This window comes from Gouania willdenowi, chromosome 5 (assembly GCF_900634775.1).
Source record: "Gouania willdenowi chromosome 5, fGouWil2.1, whole genome shotgun sequence".
Classification (NCBI taxonomy): domain Eukaryota; kingdom Metazoa; phylum Chordata; class Actinopteri; order Blenniiformes; family Gobiesocidae; genus Gouania; species Gouania willdenowi.
This window is the reverse complement of record NC_041048.1, coordinates 21242137-21266717: the sequence shown is the minus strand read 5'-3', so window position 1 is coordinate 21266717 and position 24581 is coordinate 21242137. Positions and strand designations below refer to the sequence as shown.

The window sequence follows — 24581 nt, the reverse complement described above, 5'->3', positions numbered from 1 at the left end:
GGAAAAGTCAATCAGCCAGAAAGATGTGTGAGAAAATAACTGAAATACAAGGGTCTAGGCCACAAATATTTCCCTGCACTCAAAAAAGGTGAGCGCAGGGCTAGAAAAGGTATAGTCAATTAGCTTTACCACGGATATTAGGAGCAGCAACATTTCCCACCTTTGCTGCGTGGTGCTGCATGCAAACGAGTTTAAAGGTTCCCACACTTGTGAAGCAATAGAGAATATGCTGCTTAACTAGAACATCCCCAAATCAATGGTAAAGTTAGCCTACTCATTTCTAAAATTAGCTATTTTCTCTTGTTTTTCCACTTGTCTTTTACTGAAATATACTGAGCAATCTGTTTCAGAAGAACTGTACAAAATACACCTTTAATGATCTGAGTTACGGCATCAAAACAAGTAGCTCTTGAACAGGGTTTTCCTGTCAGTTTGGAGCGATTATAAAAGTGCATTGTAAATGTAAACCAAGGTGTTCAAATAATGAATTTTCTCCGTCCTGTCTAGCCGAGTTCTGGACTATCCCTATGTGAAAGCAGCCTATTGCTTTATTCATGCTAGGGTTTGTTTTCCTGTTAAATCTGCTTAGTTTGACCAGGTGTAAGCATGCAACTAGACTCTGGCATGGATCAAAAAGCAAACCCTAGTCGGGATGTAGAGGGAGGTCTAGGCATGGTTGCATTCAAACTCGGCCTTTTTCCTGCAACTTGCCATACCGAGAAAGTGTATATTTCATCAAAGGAACAAAATACCGCAAATATGCAGAAACATTTGCACACATTACGTTTTCAATCCGCTCCGAGGTGAACCCAGGAGCAGCAGTACAGTTAGCACGTCCTCCGCTGTCAATATTGCAGCTGGTAACTAACTAACACTGCTCCTCATTGTAAAGCCTGCTATTAATGTTAAATGAATGCCTTCTCATGCATTTTATTTAGACAACCATGACGAGGGACAGATTCTGGTAGTATCCTCTAGCTTCTCCTTTCACCAAGGCTGGGAAGAGTGAAACGACAGGCCAGGATAAACGAAAGTCACTAAGCAGTGAGTCACTGACTGAGATTGTGTGCTAATCGACCCGTTTGTTTTCTTTTTTTCCCAAATGAGAATCGATAAAGAACCGAATCGTTAAGCAGAATTGAAAGTGGAATCGCAATCATAAAAATCTAAATAATTTGATATTATATATATATATATATATATATATATTTATTTTTTTAATTATTATTTGTAAGTATTTTCCTGCACAAAAATTGGTGGCTTCTACTAAAGACTGTTATTATACATCAGCTAATAAGGTCAATACATCACCCTAACAAACATTTGTCACAATTTGGGATCAGATGGATTGTGACACCATGCGATTTTCATGCCCAAGGTCAGGAGTTAGATACCCGGTCAGTTAGATTCCTGATCAAAGTATTTTTGAAATTTGAATGACTTAAACTATCATTAATTATTCCATAATATACATGGTTAGGAATGGGTAAGTTGGTATACCATTTTTCTTGGTATGAGAAAATGCATAATGCAGGAGAAAATGGGATAACATTTCAATATATATTTCAACTGCAGCAATTTTTAATTGTTTTCATCATACTTTAACAATGCACCAAAATGCTAACAGATTTACAGCAATATCAAAGACAGGTAAATTGTTATATACTGGATAGAGTCGAAGTAAAAGCTATGTTTGTGCAGGCAAATGTGCTTTTCCAAACAGTGAATACCATGGCATCAGAAACGATGTAAAATACAATAATCACTCATTGCAAACAGGCAAAGTGCTGGGTAAAATCACTGAGAAGTGATGAGCAAGAATGGCAGGGGAAAAGGGGTATGCAACCAGAAGTTTGTCGATCTTCCAGTGTGACAATGCCAAAGCCAAACTGTGATAAGATCAGATAAAAGGATGGTAGAGGCAGAGCAAAGGTCAGGAAAATGCTGAGGCCAGACACAAAAAACCACTTACTATATCAGCCCAGCAACAACCAGAAGAGAAACCAAACCCATCATACATTGAAGGACTCTACCATCAATGGGATGAGAAATTATACAAGACAAGGGTCGGTACAGAGCCCTCCAGATGTCAGACTTTCAAATTAGATGTACACAATAGGGATATATGTGCCTGAAGCAACAGTTTTTACAGATCTCTGATCCAAGTATTGATCTTCATGTCATTAATTCTATCATTTGACAACTGGGGGTCTCTGTAGCTGAAAAAGTCTCTTGCAGCTTTGTGTTTCATTGCACAGACTGTTCAGTCTTTAATCAGCAAAGCCCTATAGTCCAAGCTGGGCTGGTTTGGTGTGATGGTTTATGCCAACCTCTGGTTGTTCTTTCACAGCTGGTACTGAAGAGTGCCAACAGAGTCGTCATTGCAATGTGTTGCATCATTCAGGGAAGAGTCACTGATAATGTGGAGTACTGCATGAGGAGCTGATTTGATTTCTTACTTCTTTTTTAAAGCTCTTGCTAAAATTTTAATATGTGGAATGAAATATGACCAATCAAATCAGATGGAATGTAACCATCTGAGATGACTTGCATCCATGCACAAAGCCTCTAATTGATTAAAGGGATTAGCTTAGTATTTTCCCTTTAGAGGTATTTCCACAATTTTCCATTTGTATTGCCATCTCTAGCATGCGTTGATGCTGTTGTTCATTATCATGCAAAAAGACCAGCTGCTTGGTATCTCAGGTCTTACCCTCATCCCTTCAAAACGTGACAGGGCCCTGAGGGGTCTCAAGGCCCTCAGTGTCCTGAGTGATTTTATCGGGCCTAGATCGGAGTGGCCCAACGCATTAGCTATAAGGGTGACTATAGACACCTACACAGATAGAGACAGAAGGAGGGGCAAAGACAGAGGCAAAGAAAGAGAGGACCGACATAGTTAGAGGGAGGGTAGAGAGAAAGGCAGACCCTACATGAACTGTGAGTGAATGTCAGGATCATGTAAATGTTACAACATGGGATATAACAACCTACAAAAAAATCAAGTCCACCCAAGTCTTCCCTTTTTGGTATATTTTTTGTTTGCTCATGTTAGTGGTTGGTTTAGTTTGGCAAGCCAGTTTAGTCTGATAACCAGCTTAACAGCACGGTGAGCACACCTGGAAAGAAACTTGTGGTTGACACAGTGGGAGGGAGAGAAGATAGTCAAACAAAGGAAAGATGTGTTCACAATCACTAAATCAATGTGGTACGATAATAGAAATACAATCCACAGCACAAAACAGTACAGTTTCCACATCGGAGGGCGAGTTAAGGTAAAAAGAAAGGGGAGAGAAAAAAGAAGGGGAGAGAAGACGGCGAAGGTTGAGGACAACTTTCAGGGTTAGAAGACAGGATAACCTGTGAAAGTAGGAGTCCCACAACAGCACACAAACCTTACCCTGGACCCCCAAACATCGAGCTCTTAGTCAGCCTTGAGAGCTGGACAATTAAAGAGAGACACAGTTTATAGGCACCTGCTGTGAGAAAGAGCACAGGTCAACATTAGGGGAATGTTAGTGTGATTATAAAAACATTCCCAAAAATGTATAACTTATATGTAATGTGTGCATCTTTAATTTGTGTAATATAGTACATTCTAAAATACCACAAAAGCTTCTAGCAGTACAAAGAAGATATTTTATGGTTTTCTGTGTCATATGTTAATAGTATGGTATAGAACAGGCATTGGCAACTGGTGGCCTGTGGGTCACATGTGGCCCTTGGTCTAATTCAATGCATAAATACGTGAAATTAATTACAATAAATAAGTGTATTATAAAGTGTATGGGTAGTGGGAAGGAATCCTTATAATGTATCCAGACAATGTCACATGGCTTGGATGTTGACAATGAATCACAATCAGGTGGTTGGAAGACAAACACAAGTAGTCCCCAACCACCGGACCACGGACTCATTTCAGTCCACAAACCATTTGGTTCCGAGCCACAAAAAAAGAACAAGTTAAAAAATACGAACTCTATGCAAATTGTTTCTGTGTGTTTTATTTTGAAAATTCCAACTTAGATAGGAGCAGTTAAAATCCCTACAAAATTGAGTCTGATGACAAACTAACAAATTTACATGATGAGAAAACTTCAGACCTTATAATTACAAATTTAGATCTTTTTAACAGATTATCAATGCCTTGAATACCAACATTGTGTAAAAGAAACACCACAATCGGTTAGGTTGGACTTCCTATTGGTCAATTTAGTGTGAATGTGTTTTTATTTTTTTCTGTTCTACGCATTCACGGAGGACAGGATGGGACAAATTCTAAGGAATAAAACACAGAAAGACTCTTTCTAAGACATACAGGGTTAAATATATTTTCATATTTGCTTCAGGGAACCACTTTACATTGGTGTGCAATATTATTTCACTCCACACACAGTGGTGGTAAGCTGCTAATGTAGCCACAGCTGCCCTAGGGCAGACTGATAAAAGCGAGGCAGCCATAGTGTGCCATCTGTCCCACCGACGATTCATTCTTGCCTAAGGACACAATGACAGATACCACTGGAGTGACTGTCCCCCCACTGTGGCACCTGGGTGGTCTCCCATCCAACTACTAACCAGGCCCAGACCAGCGTAGCTTCTGACAAGATCGGGCAATGACAGGCAGGTGTGGTGCTACCTTCTACAGGTGTTTGGCAGATTGAATAAAAAGTTTATCTGAGCTATACAAGGTAAATCTTTGCTAAATATTAATAAAAAAAAAAAACAGATAGCAATGAAAAGGTGCACAATTCAGTAAGGAAATGTTACTTTCCTTTTGGTTATCTTATCAGAAGGTTTTAAAATAAAAACATTAAATGCTAAATCAAGTACCCATTTCTAAGTCCATGCTCTCTTGCAGAAGAAAACCCCTTCAAAATAAAAGCACTTGCTCGTGACCCCTTGGAAACATGGAGCCACGACACATTCTTGGGTCCTGACTCACACATGTTGAGATCAGCTGGTCTAGAGCATTAACTAAAGAGTTTATTTGATTTCAAGTCAAGCTTTAATCCTCTACGAAGCTACCTTTACTACTACTTTATGCATTAGTTGCCCAATGTTACTATTAAATAAATAGTAGAAGTTGTTTCCTAAAAAGATAATTGGGAAAGGCACAGCATACTCACATCTACAATGAAGAAGTCTAGCCAACACCAAGCATTTGTGAAGTACTTGACAAAACCGTAGGCCACCAATTTCAGCAACATCTCCAGGATAAAGATGTAGGTGAAAACCCGGTCGGCGTACTCCAGCATGATTTTCACCGTCTTTCTCTGCTCGATGTACACATCCTCAAAAGCCTGAAGAGCAAGAAATGTATGTCACACAGAGGATGCTTCGTATGACTGATACATGCCAATTACTTCACTGAAGGACAAGACACACATGGGCTGAGACTTTAACATGTCAGTGTATAGTTTCTTGTTGAAGATACCTTTATTGAAAAAAGGTTAAAAAATTATGACTATTCTTTCAAACTCAAAAGTACAGAAAATGTGCAATTCTATATTCTAGAATGGTGATGGTTGGCCATATTTCAATTTGTCTTAGTTTTGTTGACATGAACATATAGCATGTTAACAAATATTGACCAATACTGTCAATGTCATTTCTTCAAGTACACGGGGGTTATACAAAGTCCTTCTCCACTCAGAAAGCTGCAAACCTAAGCTGAATGCTCCTGGATGAAAGGTTAGTGCATTAAGGCACTTTGCCGTCCATTAGCATCAGCTTTATTGGGAGCAGTTGTGGAAGAAAAGTTGCCAAGCATCTTGCTGGCTGACATCCTTGAACGGAAGTTACATTCACCACCTCTGATAACTGCTACATAGATTTACAAACACATTTAGTTTTGACTTTTTTCCCCTCAGATGATCTTGTGACTTGTACTGTGTTCACCATTAATATATCTAGTATTCTAATATCTAGAGGTGAATGCACAGATCCCTAACGTTGTTGAATAGTAAGCACACATGAAGTCAACCTGTGTTAGAAAGCCTGTGCTCTTACCAAGGCTCCACTGCTGAGCAGAATCATAAAAATGATGAGGGTTTCAAACCAGTTGTGTTCTACTATCAGGTAACAAGTCTTCCTCAGGAACCACCAGTGTTTCCCCCAGCCATGAGTGATGGGAACATCACAGCACTTGTATTTTGCCACACATTCTGCAAAACCAAAGAGATCACGAGTCACATCAAATTGACACGTGTTGTCATGATACCACAATACAACGTATATAAAACATTTCTGGCAGGTAACAAATAAGTATTTTTTCATCACCCACCGTCCGTCCAACAGGCATCTGGGTCAAGATACTCTTCAACAACTTCCACCACTGCCACCTCTTCCACGTCAGGCTTAATGTCAATTGTGCTTCCCTCAGACGAGCTGGTGTCGTCCAGCTAGGATAATGAGAGGATCAAAGAGAGATCAAAGTGTTCAGGTGCAGCACTGAGCCGATAAGAGCATATAGGATGTAGGAGGCGCAGTCATTACATTCAAGACCCTTTGGTTTCTATGGGCGACAAGATGTTTGGCAGGAAATATTAGTTTAACGTTAGCATGTTAAAGAGATTACACTTAAAAAGCAGGTCATTGCACTGGGAATAACCGTCATAGTTATAATTGCATTCATATTGATTGAATAAGAAACTATGAATTAATTCATCTATAATTCACCCATCAAACTATCTTGTCACCCCCAACCACCCTGACCATTGACAGAGGGGACTACAGTCTCTCAGATTACTCAGTGCAGATTGGGTTCATCACATAGTGATTGTGGGTTATAACTTGGGAGAGAAACAAAACTTGAAACAACAGCGCAGACTAATTTAAAAACTATGTGTATTTCCATTTGTGGGGTGGTTTTGTGGAACAATCTTGATGAAACAATTCAATTGATATATCTTTGAAAAATACAGAAATGAATAAGGAGAACGTAAATATCACAGATGTTGATGGCACCTGTTCATCTTGTTTGTTTTTGTTCAGTTTTTCTTAAAAGCTCAATTGGAATATTTATTTGTACTGTCAATTTAGTTTATTTCATTGTATTTTGCAGTTGTTAGTGGTGAAAAATGGTGGTCGGACTTGACAAGCCATAGGCTTGTTCCTATGCCTTGTCAAATGAATCAAATGTATTATATTGAAATTGACTTATTTTATTTCATAGATATTTCTTTGTTTTCATCTATTTTTCATTTGTTCAGTCAAAATAAATAAATAAACATATTTCTAGGCTGAGAGTTAACCAGGACACAGAAAGTGATGCCATCTGGATAACCAAAGATGAAATGAAAGGAATCAGAAAGGACACTTTCCACCTATAGTACTTCAGTCTGGCACACTTTAATCTACAGTCATTCTTGGACTGCTTGTTCTTGTCTGTGTAGCTGTATGAAGCAGAAACATCTTGGCTTTCACTGCGGTCCATAGATGCGCGCACATCGATTGTTACACATGTTCGGACTGAACTTGGAAAGAAACCGTTCTCTGCGCTTTACGAGTCATTCAATCTTTTTAAAAGAAAAAGGGTTGGATTCTCTTCCACTCTAGAGTTGCCAATGGTGAGAGGCGCCGGGCCGGGGTACTTCTTGCCCCCCGACTCAATGCCTGTACATTGGAGTTTACTCCAGTAGACAAGAGGGTAGCCTCCCTCCGCTTTCGGGCGGAGGGATGGATCCTGAGTGTTGTTTGTGCCTATGGGCCAAACAGCAGCTCAGAGTATCCACCCTTCATGGATTCCTAAAGAGAGTACTGGATAGTGCTCCTTCTGGGGATTTCCTCGTTCTGCTGGGAGACTTCAACGCTCACGTTGGCAACAACAGTGAAACCTGGAGGGAAGTGATTGGGAGGAACGGCCCCCCTGATTGGAACCCGAGCGGTGCTTTGTTATTGGACTTGTGTGCTCATCACAGATTGTCCATAAAAAACACCATGTTCAAGCAAAAGGTTGTCCATATGTGCACTTGGCACCAAGACACCCTAGGCCGCAGTTCAATGATCGACTTTGTAGTCGTGTCATCGGACTTGCGGCCAGTAGTCTTGGACACTAGGGTATAGAGAGGGGCGGAATTGTCAACTGATCACCACCTGGTGGTGAGTTGGCTCCGATAGCGGGGGAAGATGCTGGTTAGACTTGGCAGGCCCAAACGTATTGTGAGCGTCTGCTGGCCCCACGATGTTGGATGAGATTCACACAGAGTTTCTCAAGGCCCTGGATGTTGTGGGGCTGTCATGGTTGAAATGCAGCATCGCGTGGACATTGGGGGCAGTGCCTCTGGATTGGCAGACCGGGGTGGTGGTCCCCCTTTTTAAGAAGGTGGACCGAGATCCACCTCCTAAGCCTATCTGGTAAGGTCTATTTAGGGGTACTGGAGAGGAGAGTCCCCCGGATAGTTGAACCTCGGATCCAGGAAGAGCAATGTGGTTTTCGTCCAGATTGTGGACTCCGCCAGGGCTGCCTTTTGTCACCAATTCTGTGCATAACTTTTATGGACAGATTTTCTAGGTGTAGTCAGGGGATTGAGGGGGTCCGGTTTGGGGGCCTCAGCATTGCATCACTGCTTTTTGCAGATGATGTGGTCTTGTTGGCTCCATCATGCCGTGACCTTCAAATCTCACTGGATCGGTTCGCAACCGAGTGTGAAGCGGCTAGGATGAGAATTAGAACCTCCAAATCCAAGTCCATGGTTCTTGACCGGAAAAAGATGGAGTGCCTTCTCCGGGTTGGAGATGAGGTCCTGTCCCAAGTGGAGGAGTTCAAGTACCTCGGGGTCTTGTTCACGAGTGAGGGAAGGATGCAGCGAGAGATCGACAGGCAAATTGGTGCAGCGGCTGCAGTGATGCGGGAGTCTGCACCGATCCGTTGTGGTAAAGAGAGAGCTGAGCCAAAAAGCAAAGCTTTTGATTTACAGGTTGTTCTACATTCCTACCCTCATGAGTTTTGGGTCATGACCGAAAGAACAAGATCGCGGGTACAAGCGGCCGAAATGAGTTTCCTCCATAGGGTGGCTGGGCTCTCCCTTAGAGATAGGGTGAGAAGCTCAGTTATCCGGGAGGGGCTCAGAGCAGAGCCGCTGCTCCTCCACATTGAGAAGAGCCAGATGAGGTTAATAACCCTAATTATGATGCCCCCTGGACGCCTCCCTAGTGAGGCGTTCAGGGCACGTCCCTCCGGAAGGAGACCCCAAGGAAGACCCAGGACACGCTGGAGAAACTATGTCTCTCAGCTGGCCTAGGAACATCTTGGGATCCCCCAGGAAGAGCTGGATAAAGTGGCTGGGAAAAGGATAGTGTGGGCCTCCCTACTAAGGATGCTGCCCACACAATCCAGCAACAGAAAGGCAGTAGAAAATGGATGGATGGATGGATAAATGAACAAATTGCTTTTGTTGTCTTTATAAGCTTAAATTTAACCGAAATTTTTGCAACACAAAACACGGCACAAAATGGGAAAAGTTAATGACAAATAAAAATATGTGTCATCGTCATAGCAACAGAATTAACTCTCCTGTATGCCTTTAAAGATGAGGCCACTGGCTCTCCTGAGTAGCCAATCAGGGGAGTACAGTGCGAGGGTGTAGGCTTATGCAACAGGGGACATTGCCATGGTAACAATAGTAGGTAAGAGCAAAAATATAAACAGAGGCTGTGAGCAGTACCTTGGCGCTCACAGCTACTAAGGTGTGCTCCCACCAGGGGGTGCTAGAGTGAACCTGCTAATTTTTTTTGGTATAAAAAATCTAACTCAATAAGAATAAAACAGACAAAAATGGCCATGACATGGCACAAATGTCCTAAATATTCTAAAGTTTGTGATACACTGTTTAGTAAAATCAGACTAAAAGTCTTACAAGTTATCCATGATAAAAACATGCAGAAGAGTAATAAAAATATTAAGGTGAAATAATCTAAATTAGGGCCGGGCGACATAGACAACTCATATCTGAATATTTTTTTGTCAAAATGGCGATACACGATATAAATCTCAATATATTCAATTCAAATCGGCATTTTGTTTCCTCACCCGTCAAAATAAAATCAAAAAAACTAACCAGACCCTAAATATTGAAACCCAAATCCACAAAATAAAGTGCTGCGAGCAGGAGAGACCATTAAACCCATAGAGTGCCACAGCTAATTGAAAAGTATACATGAGGTCCCATTATCTAAGTATAAAAGCCCTGCTTTGTGAAACACATGATCACATCCGAGGTCAAGGTGAGGCAGGTCGTGAGTGGGACACCAGCTGAACAAGCGTAATTCCAATAAACTATGCAAACCCTTTTACACAGGCAGACACTCGGTCGATGCAGTCCACTAGAGAATGACACTGCACTTTAGAGCCTTAAGCTGCGGACACAGAAACACAGGCCAACTCTCATCCTCTCCTTTTCATACCAAAGATCCAGATGGATTCTTGTGTCTATGATTGGTTCTTAGCAGACATCAATATTTCTCTACAGTGTGTTTTGTGGCCATCTATGATGCAGGAAGGACTGATGTGTGGTGAACCCAAGCCCAGTGAGCCTGAAGATAATACATACAGTAAATGCAGCAACAACATTATCAATCTCCTTATAACAAACTTGATCAAGTTGAACCAAATTATAGACTTTTACAGGCCAAAAAAGACATTTTGTGGAATTTTAAGGTTAGCGCCACCTACGAAATGATTTTGTTCAACCGTATTTGTTGTATTCTTGGTTATCACTGTGTTATCCTGTGCCTTCTGTTAGTCTGATTACTGCAGAACCACCTTCACATGATAAAAGGCTGACTGAGAAGCCTCCTTCCAAGCTCTTTTTTAATGGACTTTTCCATCACTTTATCCCCCACTGAATAGGCTTAAGATGCTTCATCCCACTGATCTCAATCATCTATTCACATACATTCACATGCAAACAAACTTGCCATCCAGTGTTTTGTTAAAAACACATAGGGTCAGACATATCTGGGAATTTAACCAAGTTCAATTCATCAGAGGTCCTTAAACTGGGGTGCTCAAGTTGGCACTCGAGAGCCTCCATCCTTCATGTTTTAGATATCTCCCCGACTTCAACACACCTAAATTTAATGATGGTATCATCATGCAGCTCTACAGAAAGCTGCATTCTTCCAAAGAAGAACCCTAAACCCTGCCTTAGACAATGTACCTAAGTGTAGTATGTACCAATGTGATGCTTTGGAGAGTCTCACAAGGTCATTCTATAAATATCTATGACAGCAGGACAAGACATTATTCATTATCCCATAATGTCACAGTTAAATGGACTCACATCTTTACTGTTCTCCACATCTGATTCACTGCTGAAGTCTTCAGTATTTAGGTTCTCAAAGTCCGACTCTCCAACAGCAATGGGAACACAGACGGTGAGGTTTGGGTTGTGGATAAAGGACATGTAGTCTTCATCAATCATGTACTTCCCCACACTGCTCCCAATGCCGCTGGTAGTGCCGTTTCCATTCTTTGGGTAGTCCAGTTCACGGTTGATGTCCACAGTGTGGTTTGCAATGCAGTTGAGCTTCTTTTCATACATATCATCGAGAGGTTTCTGTTCATCTTCTATCGGAGGCTGGAAAGGGTGACAAAGCAGTGAACCAAATGTCAATAAATGTCAAAAACAAGAGAACAAAAAGGTTTTTTAGTTCCTCTGTCAAATCTGTAGCTGCGTTTCCATTGGCTTTAGAAATGCGCAACATCTATATAGTGCAATAAAAACTGGTAATGGAAACTGAAGCACTCAAATATCACTAAAATGTTTTTACTCTTTCATAAGGGGCAATTTTAGACGTTTCGATATTGAAATGTTTTGCAAAAGCGCTAAGGAAACACTTCTTCTGCAAATACACGTCACAGGACGTGAGGTACCTAGTCACATGACCACTTCCGAATAAACATGACGCAGTACGTGTAGACAGAAGAGACCGGAACATTTGTTAGCATTATACTTAAAAATTATTACTGCCACATTAGACGTGAAACAACAAAGGAATACAGAGTGTTATAATGAGGTTTGGAGTGTCCGTCTTCCTGCAGCAAAGTCTCGCGGGATGAGATTTCACGTGAGTTACAAGGCTCCGGCCCAAAACAAGCTTCAATGGAAACACGTTAAAAGCGCAATTATAATTTGTCGACATTTGGAAACATCGCCTTCATTTTGCGAAAATCTGTAATGGAAACACAGCTAATGTCCACAAGGAAGAGTCAATACACAAAAAATGGTTACTGTACCTTCTTTAGCACAGTGGCTACTAGAAGCCGCACATGAGACTTAATCCAGGCTATTCCAAACTTTATACGAACAACTGCGATCTGCAGGTTGTTGGGTTCTCCATCATCGTCAGTAGCAGCCAGATTGTCAGCACTGAACGAGCTCAGTAGCAAAGCCAAGAACAAGTTAAGCACCTAGTACAGAAACACAAAACAAAATAATTTTACCAACAGTAACAGATTAGTTAGAAATAAGCACCGCACTTGTCTTACCACCAGGTTTCCAATGACCATCACCATCATGAAGACTGTCAGGCACATGGTCTGTCCCGCCACCTCCATACAGTCCCACATGGTCTCAATCCACTCCCCACACAACACTCTGAACACGATCAGGAAGGAGTGGAAGAAGTCATGCATGTGCCAGCGTGGCAGCTCACACTCCGGTGCAATCTTGCACACACAGTCCTTGTAGCTTTTGCCAAACAGCTGCATGCCCACCACGGCAAAAATGAAGACAATGATGGCCAGCACCAAAGTCAGATTACCAAGAGCGCCCACTGAGTTACCGATGATCTTGATCAGCATGTTCAGGGTGGGCCAAGATTTTGCCAGTTTAAACACTCTCAACTACAAGAAAAAGAGGAAATACTTGAACACATCTCACTCAAACCTCACCAACATTGCATTAGCTTCTTTTGCACTCACCAATCGGAATGACCGGAGCACCGACAAACCCTCTACATCAGACAGCCCAAGCTCAACCAAACTCAGAGTGACAATAAAGCCGTCAAAGCAGTTCCAGCCTTCCTGAAAGTAGTAGTAAGGATCCATGGCAACCAGCTTTGCAAACATCTCTCCTGCAAAGATGCCTGTAAAAACCTACAAAGTCACAGAAAAAAAGACTTTAAATATTGGGTCAAAATATCATGTAAAACAATAAAATATAACCTTACGTACCACTAATTTACCGCGCACAATTCAATTCAAGACAGTGGATTTCATTTTTAAAAGTTTCTCAAACAATTTTAGATTTAAAAAAAATTAGTCAAAATAATCTGCAAATGACACAATAGATTTTGCTTCATATCGCCATGAGGGTCGTTACATTGCAAATCACGCCTCAACAGCACATAAGTAAAAATGTAATTTATTTGTGCACCGGTAATAAACAACAGTACTCAAGTAAAGTACAGATACCTGTATTCCTACTCAAATACAGCAACAAAGTATGTGTACCCTCTTATATCCATTCTGGGTGGTTGTACTGAGTTTATGAGCCCTCACATGATAAGATTTGTGACGGCTTCAAGAATAATGAAAAAAGAGGGACATTCTTACCTTTCTATGTTCACAGATTTTCTTAGAAAACTAAAAGCATACCTGATATATTAGATAGAGAATAGGTAGACTGCCATTTAGTTATGCATGATACTTATTGATCTGACGAGAACAGATCAAGTAATGCTTTTTTCTTTGAGTTGACACTGCGTAGTGTAGCCAAACTCATGTGTTCAGTCAGTGCTGCATTGCACACCTAGTGATTCACACTGCACCATTGATCATACCACGCTGACCCCTGTGATTAAAATTCCTCTTTCACTCTGGATAGCCTGCCAATGCCGATGACCTCATTTCCTGTCCTGAGCGTTGAGTCTGTGCCAAGATCACTGCTTCCAGACAGCTGTGCAAGAGCAGTATCTGAGAGCAAGGGCAGACACATCGGAGTGTCTCGTACAGACGTGGTTCATGTTTTAGGCCACAACTGTCCTGAACAGTCCAACTGTATATCAGTGCTAGTGAGGAGGATAACTGGGCAAGGCTAAGTACAGTTGAGGTAAGCAAGATTCAACAGAGGAAGGAAGAGTGACCTGAGGGGGGAGCGATTGGGACGCAGGCTTGCTGGCTACATTGAAATGGAACTAAATCTTTAATGAGAACCCATTGGAGTTCTGCATACTCTCTATGTGCGCCTTCTTAAGTGCACACATCAAATGATGCATTGGTAAATTAGTTTGAGGTTTTTGTAGGTTCGGCAGTCTGCAATGTTTATGTAAGAGCAATAATGAATTTCATGAAAGCACAAAAAACCACGTTACACTCATGATGGAACAACTGCCGCATCTTACCAGGTTTCCTACTGACAGGACATCCTCGAAATTCTGAGTCATGGGGTAGTGCTCCATAGCCATGAAGAGGGTGTTGAGGACGATGCAGATGGTGATGGCCAGGTCAACAAATGGGTCCATGACTATCAAGTAGACTATGTGCTTGATCTTTAACCAACCAGGAAAGCACTCCCAAATTAGGAAAGTGTTGGCAAATTTATACCAGCAAGGAGGACACTTTCTCTGAGACTCTTCTAGCTCTGCAGGGAGAAGAAAAGTAGAGAACCACCGAAAGTGAGAAAATCAAACAACAGGCCAAATATTTTATTAGAATAAAGTAGAAATTACTAAAAGAACTTGAGGACTACGTGGATAATAATCCTCATTTAGTCTTGGTTTTTGTTTTAGTCTATTGTTTTTATAATGTATTTTTTATTGAAAGTATTACATTACACAGAAAGAAAAAGTTACAAATATTGCTCAGTAACCTGAAGGAAATGCAAACTTGGAACATCTCTCACGTATCAATTACATTTAAACAATAGATCAAGACAATAATGGTACATTTGTACAAGATCCGATAATATACAAATTAATAGATATACAGAAAATAATAACAAGGGAGTAAATTTAGGAAATTTACAAATTTGAGAAAAGGAAAAAAAAAAAAAATTAAAAAAAGGGGGAGGGGCGCAGTGTTAATTTTTTCGACTACAAAGTTTCATCATAGTTTTCACTGACTACATTTTTGAAGTGACAATCAAATCTGTCTGTGTCTATTTACAAACATAAATACCATCTGATAAATGGTAATTTAATCTTTAAAAAAAAAAATCGTATACTTTATATTTCAGTCGATATCATGATTTATTTGACTAAAAACGTAATGTCAGTTAGTTGGCTAAAACTAGAAAATAATCCTGATTTTAGTCAAAAGACTAAAATCTGCTCTTGCTCACAATATTAAGCGTTGCTGGGGGGGTGGAGGGATGGAGTCCATAATGGGTCAGACGTGATCATCAGCGGGTGTTAGAAATGTTTTCCTTTTTCCTTCTTTGTGAGCATTTTATCTTTTCCAACTTTATGAATGACAGAGAATCATTCAGATAAAAGGAGCTCCTTTTTGGGAGCCCAAATATAGCTACAGATTGTAAGGAGAAACACTCGAAGGAAACTTTCGACATATTATCAAAATAGGTTTGCCAAATGTGGGTCAAACTGCAGGGTGAGAAATGACATCTAGCACAACTAGAATTGATATGTGGATACATTTGTGAGGGTTGGGATTTAGAAAACTTGTCCCTAAACAGTACTTTAATCTTCTGTTTTGAAGCTTTTTAGTTTGAAACAGCCACATCGCTGCACTCATACAATGTGTCTCAAGCTGCTTTCGTAAAGTGATAATCTGGGACTCGGGCCGAAGAACAGCTGATCATTTTCACACCTTATGTTTTCTCTGATTGTACAGTCTTGATACGACTCTTAGCAGCAAAAGGCAGTAGAGTGAAGCATGTCAGTGACTCTCTCATTCACTTCTTCTCAGCGTGTAACAAAGCCATGTGTGCATTCTCTCTGAGATGGTAAAGGAATAAACGTCAAACTTTGAATTTAATTAAACGGAAGCAGGCCACTCAATTAAAGTTTAGGAGGAACAAAAGTTAAGAATCATCTGTTCTGCTCGGCTTCATGTGTTGTTTGTTTTGTAAAAGTGGTTGGATAGGTCAGTGGTGCTCAAGTACCCCCTTTGTCCGACTACTACATTTTGCTTAGAAAACTATTTAAAGGGGACAAATGATGAAAATGAATTCCACTTTTGCTGTCTTTTTGAACACATACTGTATGAGGTAACTTGAGTGTCTACCAGCACTCAAAATGTGAAAAAAAACCCATCCAGTTCTTTGATTGTGGTCTGTGTAAGCCTTACAACACAGAGGAAAGTGCTTCGTTTGACTATAGAGTATAGTGATGGAATGAACAAGTGATAACACACGTTTTAAATGATCTCATTTTGCAAATAAGTGGTTGCGGTGCAGTGGTTCCCAACCTTATTTGGATTGTGACCCCACTTTGATATTAAAAAAAATTCTGGTGACCCCAAAGACAACTTTTTTTCTAGTATTAGTTTTTAGTCATGTTCGAGTTTTTTTTTTTTTTTTACTACATTTTAGTTGAAATAGATTTATATTTGACAAAGTGAATACAGTTGTTTAAGACTGTTGATAACATTTAAAAAATAATAATAATAATAATTACAACATTTAAAATATCCATTTAAATTTTTCAGAGATTTCCGGTGACCCCACATGGGGTCCCGAGTCCAAGGTTGAAAAACACGGATTTAGTGGCTCCTGAATAGATATATTTCTATAGTTTTTAGAATTTTTGTTCATCTCACACCTGGGGTGGGACCAAGACTGACACTTTATTAGTTCATTTTCCACTCTCGCTTTCTCTCCAGTGAGATGGGTTTTTCCATACCTTCTAGAAGTGTGTTGGTGACTACGCTCATCTGACTGTTGGCCCGGTCTTTTCCTTGAAAGGAGGAGTTGAGCTGATCCACTGAAACCATGAGAGAGCCGTGGTTCTTCTTCATCTCCACGTCTGTAGTCTGCACTCAGAGAGACCATGTAGTTACTCACCTTTATTCTTACACATAGAAAACAAACACAGTACAGTTTAAGCTCTAAGGTTATTTAGAACAGAGGTTTTACATGACAAAAGTGCAGCTTCACAGATCAATCAATGCTATACACTGAGCCCAGAAGGACTGAACTGTTCACTACAGCATTCCTACACATGGTTATGAAATGCATTCTAAAACCATAGTGTAAATTCTCAAAAAAAAGGATTAATTTATCTCACGCAAACTACACGATATAAGTCGTCATGGGAAAACAGTAATTGTTAATAATACTTAATTTGGAGGAATGATTTGTATTCAAAGCAGTGGTTCTCCAACTCAGTCGGAGGCATCACAACAATTCTAATCAACTTCAAACAACAAAACACTTAATCAGATAAAGTCTTATCTTATCTTATCTTTTCAGTGATCACGACCATATCCATGGTATGGAGCACAAGTTCACAAAACAAAACAAAATAAAGCAAATTTTAAGAAATATCATTTCAACAAAGGAAGAACCTTTTTCAAAAAGGCACTGTTTATAAATGAGTTTTTGACTTTCATTTTGCATCAGTAAAATACGTTTGGACATAGAACGTAGCATATTTATTAAAGTAATTAAGGGGCTGGAGCACTAAACTGTATCAAAACGTAGCTGAAAAAAAAGAAAATCTGCCATTTACTAGATTCACCACTCATTTATTTGGACTGAATAACATTGATCTGAATCTACCACGAACCCTATTATTTCACCACACCTCATTCACATCTTATAAACACTTTTAATGAATGAAAAATTATGAGTCGAAACGCTGGCAATAGTGTTTTGCTCTGTCTTTCCTTCTCTATTGGATAAAGAAGAATATTTCACGTTAAAGATCAAAGAAGAGGGAGAGAACCGCATCAAGCTCTACACTATAATACATCATTTAATGCTTTGTTTGTCGAGGCTTTAGGACCCCAAAACCTTCCGTAAATATGTGACCCAAATCAAGAATATTTTTCAACTTCTCATATTTAGATGAAAAGATTAAACTAAAAACATATATTCTTAAAATGAAATTAATCAAAAAATTAAATTACATTTCTCAAAATTATTTGATTAAATAAATTAAATTACAGTATATGACAAATGTGTCAAATTAAAAAAAGGTTCTTAAATTTTTCCAACTTTTTATCTACCTATTGTAACATTTCCAAAACTTTCTTTAATCAGGGGAGTATGGTACTTTTAGTGTAATAGCCAGCACACCCCTTCAAAATAAAAGCATGGTTGAGAACCAACTGATTTAATGTATTAAAGCAAGTGTTGCACAAGTCCAGTCCTAGAGAGCTGCTGTCCTGCATGGCTTAGATGTCTCCCTCCTACAATAAACTGTGGACCAGGATAGCATCTAAAACAAGTTAATCGGGGGCTCTCTAGAACGAGACTTGGGCACCCCTGTATTATACTTTGGGGCATACATTAAAATAAATCTCGTTGTGACGCAGAATAGGCCAGGGTTCATAGTTTAGGAAACACTGCTGCACACAGTTATGTAAATAAAGAACATTTATTCTCCTAAAAATGTGAAATTGCTTGTTTACCAGTGCAAATGTATTACTGAATGAAAAAATATATTATCACAGACAAGGAAATATAGCTCGAGTCATTTTTGTTGCTTCGGTTTTGTTACAAGTTAAGAAAAATTATCAACTGACCAACATCAAAATGACATATTTTTTTGAGAATTTACAGCAAACTTTAACTCCCTTTCACATAGTCATTACCTTACATGCGGTAGCATGCATGTTTATGACAGGGAGAATTCAAGACACCACTTGCTGCATGTCGTCTGATTGTGGATTAAGAGGGATCTACCATGCCATAATCTGAAAGTGTAGACTTTTGGTGCTAAATCATTCAAAAAGCTCAAGAGACAGAAGAAGGGGAGAAAAAAGAGTGAGCAAGAGGCCAAAGAAGGCAGATAATATAATTGAGATTAAGAGTTTTTCTTTTTACTGTAATGTGATTTGTTGTCCTCTGAGTTTAGTGAAGCACTAATGGGAGGCTCATTGCATCATTGTTAAGTATGGACCGTGATGAGGTCAAGCCTTAGTGGTTAGTGCCCTCCAAAGTTATTAAAAAGCAGCTGAATACCAACATTTGTTAGCGATGCAAGCGTCAGTGGTGGTTAAGCTTAAATTAATAAAAACCAAATTGGAATAATGAGGACAAAAAACTGACAGCGTCTGAGGAAAGAATAAAAAGAAGAACACGAGTCAGGGGGAGGAGCTTATAGAAGAGAGGCTGCAGAGACCAGGGCCGCCACCATCATGCCTAAACTGGATTTGTGTCTCATGGACTTCCTTACACTGTCATCAGTGGCTGCCTTATCTATTTTCACCTCAGGCAGAAGCCGTCTGCCGGGACCTGGGCCGATGAGAGACACCACGCCATTGCAGTCCACTGTGCTGTTCCTCTTCCCTCCGGAGTGTGGTGCCAGCGGGTGGATGCGTGACGAGCCTTGGCTGTAGCCACTGTAGCTGTTTCGACGGTAGGGAATGAACAGGGAGCCTCGGCGATCTTCACTTTCCTCTACAGTGCTGTGCTCGTCGTCTGCAAACTCGTTCTCTGAGCCCATGTCCTTGGAACGACCTTTAAAGCTGAAGATGCTGCTACGGCTGTTGTGGCGGGACATGAAGGGGGAGCCTGGGATGCTGAGGAGAGACTGAAGGTGGGAGAAAAGGAAGAGAGTGAATGGTTAGAATACATTAGCTGCGTTTCCATTATCCTTGGAAATGCGCAGAATCTAAATAAATTCAGGTGGAAACACCTAAATTTAGCACAGTTTTTATTACGCTATGTAGATTTCACTCAAATGTCACTAAAAAGTTTTTACACTTCCATGAGGAGGAATTTCAGATGATTCAATATTGAAGTGTGTCGTAAAAGCGCTATGGAAACACTTTTTCCGCAAATACACGTCACAGAATGTGACGTACATGGTCACATGACCGCTTCTCTCCGAGTAAACATAGAGACCGAGATAATTCTTATCATTATACTTAAACATTATTAATGCCACTTTAGACGTGAAACAACAAAGGAATAGAGTGTTATAATGAGGTTTGGCGCGTCCGTCTTCCTGCAGCGAAGTCTCGCGGGATGAGATTTCACGGGAGTTACGAGGCTCCGGCCCAGAACAAGCTTCAATGGAAACATGTTCAAAGTGAAATTATACTTTGTCGACATTTGGAAATATCGCTTTCATTTTGTGAAAATCTGAAATGGAAACACAGCTATTGTCAGTTCTGTGCTTTTTTATAGAGTAACAAAATACTAAAACCTCGTTTTTCTGGGGAGAACAAATGTAATTGTGTATGAATTAGTGTTGTTGATTGATTCTTGTCCAACTCTTGACTTTTTGGTATATTTTGTTGGAGAAATGTAAGAGTCACTGCCCTCTATGGGCTGAAACCTGGTTATTTCAATCAAATTCTGCTATAGGCTGAGAATGGTGGTTTGTGACGTTTGGTTTGCTTCTTACATCACTTTTAGCTCTGCTACTCCTATTAAAACTAGCACCGGTCAACTCAATCCTGTCTTTGAGATTCTGGTGTAAGCTTAACCTGGTTCATGATGGATGTCTTGCGGCCCAGCCTGCTTCCAGGAAAACGGATGGTGCTTTTCTTGCTCCCATCATCGGACTCAGATTTCACCACCTTCTCACTGTCTCCCTTCTCCTTTTCTTGTTCTTTCTGGCGCCATTTTTTCTTGCGGTTACGCCGTTCTTTTGCACTTTTGGAGCTCAGCTTCGAGACCTCAGAGGAGCTGCGGGACAAGTGTCCGTCTCGTTCATCCTCTAAAGCAGCCTCTGACACAGTACCTGCAGATGTGGCCATGGCTGCGGCCTGGGGACACATAAGTACACTTACATGTAATTACTCCTAAAAATGACCACAGTTTTAACATGAGAGTGATAGATCGAGAGCGACCTGTGTTTCCTCCTGCTGCCTTTTCAGCTGCTCCAGCATGGCTTTGAACTCCGCCTCTTTCTGCTCCGCCTCCTCCATCGTGGCCTGATTCTGCTCCTCATAAGCCATGGCCACCACAGCCAAAATAAGATTCACCAAGTAGAAGGAACCCACGAAGATGACCAGCACGAAGAAGATCATGTAGGTCTTCCCTGCTGCTCGCAAAGTCTAACAAAGCACATGGAATAATTAGGATGAATATCATATAATGTAAGATAGCACATAAGTTACATATATATATATACGCTGTAGGATCCTGAGTGGGGAACAACCCAGAACACTGTGGACAAGCAATTTGCATTGTTGATAATTCCACTTGTGCTTCGTTCTTTTGTTATGTGCTAACATTAACTTCTGGTCATTTTTACAGAGGCGATTTTAGGCAAAATTGGCCAATTCTGAGGGACAAGCAAAGTGTAGGAAGATGAAAAGGAGGTGGAATTCTCATGTTCTCAGTTGAGGCTTGAAATCACAATTTCTGGCGCAGTTGGAGGCCACAAAATATCATGATGCGGGCTGCAGTTTGCCCTGCGGACCATGATTTTGAGAGCCCTGGTTTACAGTCAAACATTTTGCTCAACTGTAGGCGGTTTGTGTAGAACAGCCTATAGATGTTCCATAGCAAGTTGGGTGTCAATTGAGCAAAAATTGTGGGAAGACATAGGTTTAACATGTTTTACTTTTTTTTTTATTACAAAAAAGTCTGAATTTCATAAATTTGCAATAGGTTTGAATTTAAAAAAAAGTCTCTTAGTTTCTAGGCCTTCTAATATTACTGTAAACAGCAATGCTTAAATTTAAAAGTGATTTTTAAAAATGCTGACTGGCTAGTAGAACTTTGAATTTACCCGCCACAATAGCAGGTGGACACAAAAGTTATTTTCCATCCCTGTTACATATGCTTGTTGTAAAGTAACTTTAGATTTTTTGAAAGGCACTAAAGAAAATTTGTTTTTATCTTAATTTAATGCATCTTAAAATTCAAAACATATGAAGACAACTGACTGGATGAATATTAATGAAAAAGTGCATTTACCAGCATGTAGAGATTCTCCCAGAAGTCTTGGGTCATGAGGCGAAAAAGGGTGAGGAAAGCCCAACCAAAGCTGTCAAAACTGGTGTAATCGTAGTTGGGATTCCTTCCAGCTTTCATACAGGTGAAACCCTCTGGGCATTTCCTAAAAAGACCACACAGAAAAAGGTTATTATGATCACTTAAAATGGAATCACCAACTTAACACCTGAGTTTGGCTGCATGAAAAATCTATTTTTTTCCCCCTTAGATGTTGTTTGCTTGGGCCTGTCATGCTTTTATTGCATTATTTGAGTCTGACTTGATTGACTTTAATATTTCATTACTTTTTCAAAAGCAAGTAAGGCTCCTGAATAATGAATGTAAATTTAAAGGGCCCATGTTAAGCTAAATCGACTTTTCTGTGCTTTAAACATCATAAAAGTGTTATTTGGGCTTCATACACATGCCCAAAGTGTTTTTTTCATTGATTCCCTCAATCATTAGTTAGAGGGTGATTTGCTCCTTTCTTACTGCAGGGTGAGCACAAACACCTCGCTCCAATTTGATGACGCGTTCCCACTTTGATGACAAATTTGATGCGGCACTGAGCTGGAGAAGCCGCTTCTCCCGGAAACTCTCTGCCGTGATCGACAAGTAAACAGACACACCCACGAAGGTGAGCATCTCAGTGTCCTTGTATGTATTTTCTACAGTCTATGTATGTACCGGCGAACACCCCGCCCCCACGCTCTGTCTCGTGTTTATAAAGCAGCATGAGCTCGGCTACGGAGTGGGTGGATATCTTGAATATTAACAGAAAAAGTGCCAGCGAGCGGTGGAAATACTTCTAATCTGATGAAGCCCCTGGTTAAATACACGTTAGCGTCGTCATCTGCAGCCAGCAACACGGGGAACGATAAAACCTTAAGCTGTTTTCCAGGTAACTCGGGATTTTCTGACCTACTCGAAAAAGTGCCTTGGAACGCCACCCGATGTCGGAGTTTCCACTTGGTAAAGTCAGAAATCATAAAGTACCCAAACTTCTTCTAGAGTGAGTTGACTGAAGTCACACAACAACGGTGTCACCCATAGAGAACCACATGTCAGATGTAACACATCGGTTAATTTTTAATGCCAAAACACATTTGGAAACAAGATGTGGAACATTTTTTTAATGTAATTTTTTATTTGATTTAATTTAATTTAATTTTGTTCCATGTGTCATGCTTGAATGCCTTACATGACTCATTTTAAATGCCTTGTTGCTGAAATGTGCTACATTATATTCCCTTGCTTTCTTGAGCCATTAAAAACATGCTATTCAGAATAATGAATATTTTAATCAAACAATTATGTCTTTATTAGAAATACTATCCTGGTCAGCCATGTTTTTGAGCTATTTCAAAGTGCTGCGTCTGGAACGCTTTGAAGTCGGAGATCGGAATTCTCAACTAGGAAAAGCCTGGAACGCAGCATTACCACTTAGTGATGCAGCAACAGCAACAATGACGATGCAAGTGAGGCATCATGATGTTCGTCTGCTCCATTTTAACTTGCATTAGTTATGATTATTATCTAGATTCCTAGTACACTGTAACAATAATGTAAATGCTTGTTTTGATTTACAGGTTTGTCTGATCCATTGTCAACCCGCCATAAAGTTAAAGTGAGCCCTGCAACGGTGACTTCCTTTACTAAAGCCAAGGAGAGCTTTTTCCCGTCAGAGGGCTGATGACTGAATAGTAGAGCTGCCTTTTAAAAGAAAAAACACTGCATAGTCAGTTAATAAATGTAAATTTACAATGAAAGATTACATTTTGTTAAAGTTTATGTATTGAGAAATAAATGTGAAATTAAAAAATGTTGAGATTTTTTTTATTCAACATTTATTACCACACAAACACACAAAAGTACCAAAAATCGGTTCTGTTTGAGTACCGATACCGATTCCCAGGTGCTGAGTACCAGTACCCTATAGGGTTTAGATATGAAAGCCACCGATCCCTAGTGCTGATGTTGAAATTCTGCAGCTGGAGTGTAATTTGGACCCAGAATCGTACTTCTGGTAAGACTTTGTTAAGAAAAACCTATTGAGACGGGATTTTTGGTTCATCATTGCATCACATAAACGCAATGAAAGAGAATTAGCGTGTCAACATGTAAAAACTGCAGGTACACAACTCATTTTAAGTCACAAAAACACAAAAGGCTGAAGAAATATTCATAACAGATCATCTGAACATTTGAAAAAATCAATTGAATAACCGCAGTCACTCAGTAATAACCAATTCATTAAATACTCCAAAATTTGTAGATGAGATGAGATGAACAGGACTGTCTGAAAACGCTGAGTCAAGAAGAATGCCTTGGTCTTGTGGTCAACTGAATTTGTTGTATCTCTAATAGCAAACCTGGTTACCGACCACGAGTCAAAGGTTTGGGAAAACAGCTGAAAACTTTAAAAGCATCATTGAGAAGGCATTAATATATCATGGGATGGGCTTAGTGAAGCACTAACTTACCCTGAGTCAGAGCTATTTCCACAAAGCAGAGCATCAATTTGACCATGGAGGATGTAGAAATTACCTAAGAGGCACA

General features: G+C 40.1%; 1 protein-coding gene across 8 annotated transcripts in view; it reads right to left on the bottom strand.

Moving 5' to 3' along the window:
• scn8ab (sodium channel, voltage gated, type VIII, alpha subunit b) overlaps positions 1–24581 on the bottom strand; it is a 73537-nt gene that overhangs the window by 12375 nt on the left and 36581 nt on the right. For 5 of the 8 annotated variants that reach the window (XM_028446515.1, XM_028446512.1, XM_028446513.1 and 2 more), the window contains 15 exons: positions 24506–24569; positions 22005–22146; positions 20930–21136; positions 20564–20845; positions 19306–19662; positions 16807–16936; positions 14350–14588; positions 12929–13102; positions 12494–12850; positions 12242–12415; positions 11286–11582; positions 6287–6404; positions 6013–6167; positions 5130–5303; positions 2714–2836 (listed from right to left, as the gene is read on the bottom strand). In XM_028446515.1, coding sequence (XP_028302316.1) covers positions 2714–2836; positions 5130–5303; positions 6013–6167; positions 6287–6404; positions 11286–11582; positions 12242–12415; positions 12494–12850; positions 12929–13102; positions 14350–14588; positions 16807–16936; positions 19306–19662; positions 20564–20845; positions 20930–21136; positions 22005–22146; positions 24506–24569 — 2993 coding nt within the window. Of the gene's footprint in view, positions 1–2713; positions 2837–5129; positions 5304–6012; positions 6168–6286; positions 6405–11285; positions 11583–12241; positions 12416–12493; positions 12851–12928; positions 13103–14349; positions 14589–16806; positions 16937–18721; positions 19089–19305; positions 19663–20563; positions 20846–20929; positions 21137–22004; positions 22147–24505; positions 24570–24581 lie in introns of those variants that run through there. The other 3 variants (XM_028446517.1, XM_028446516.1, XM_028446520.1) reach the window with 2 other exon arrangements.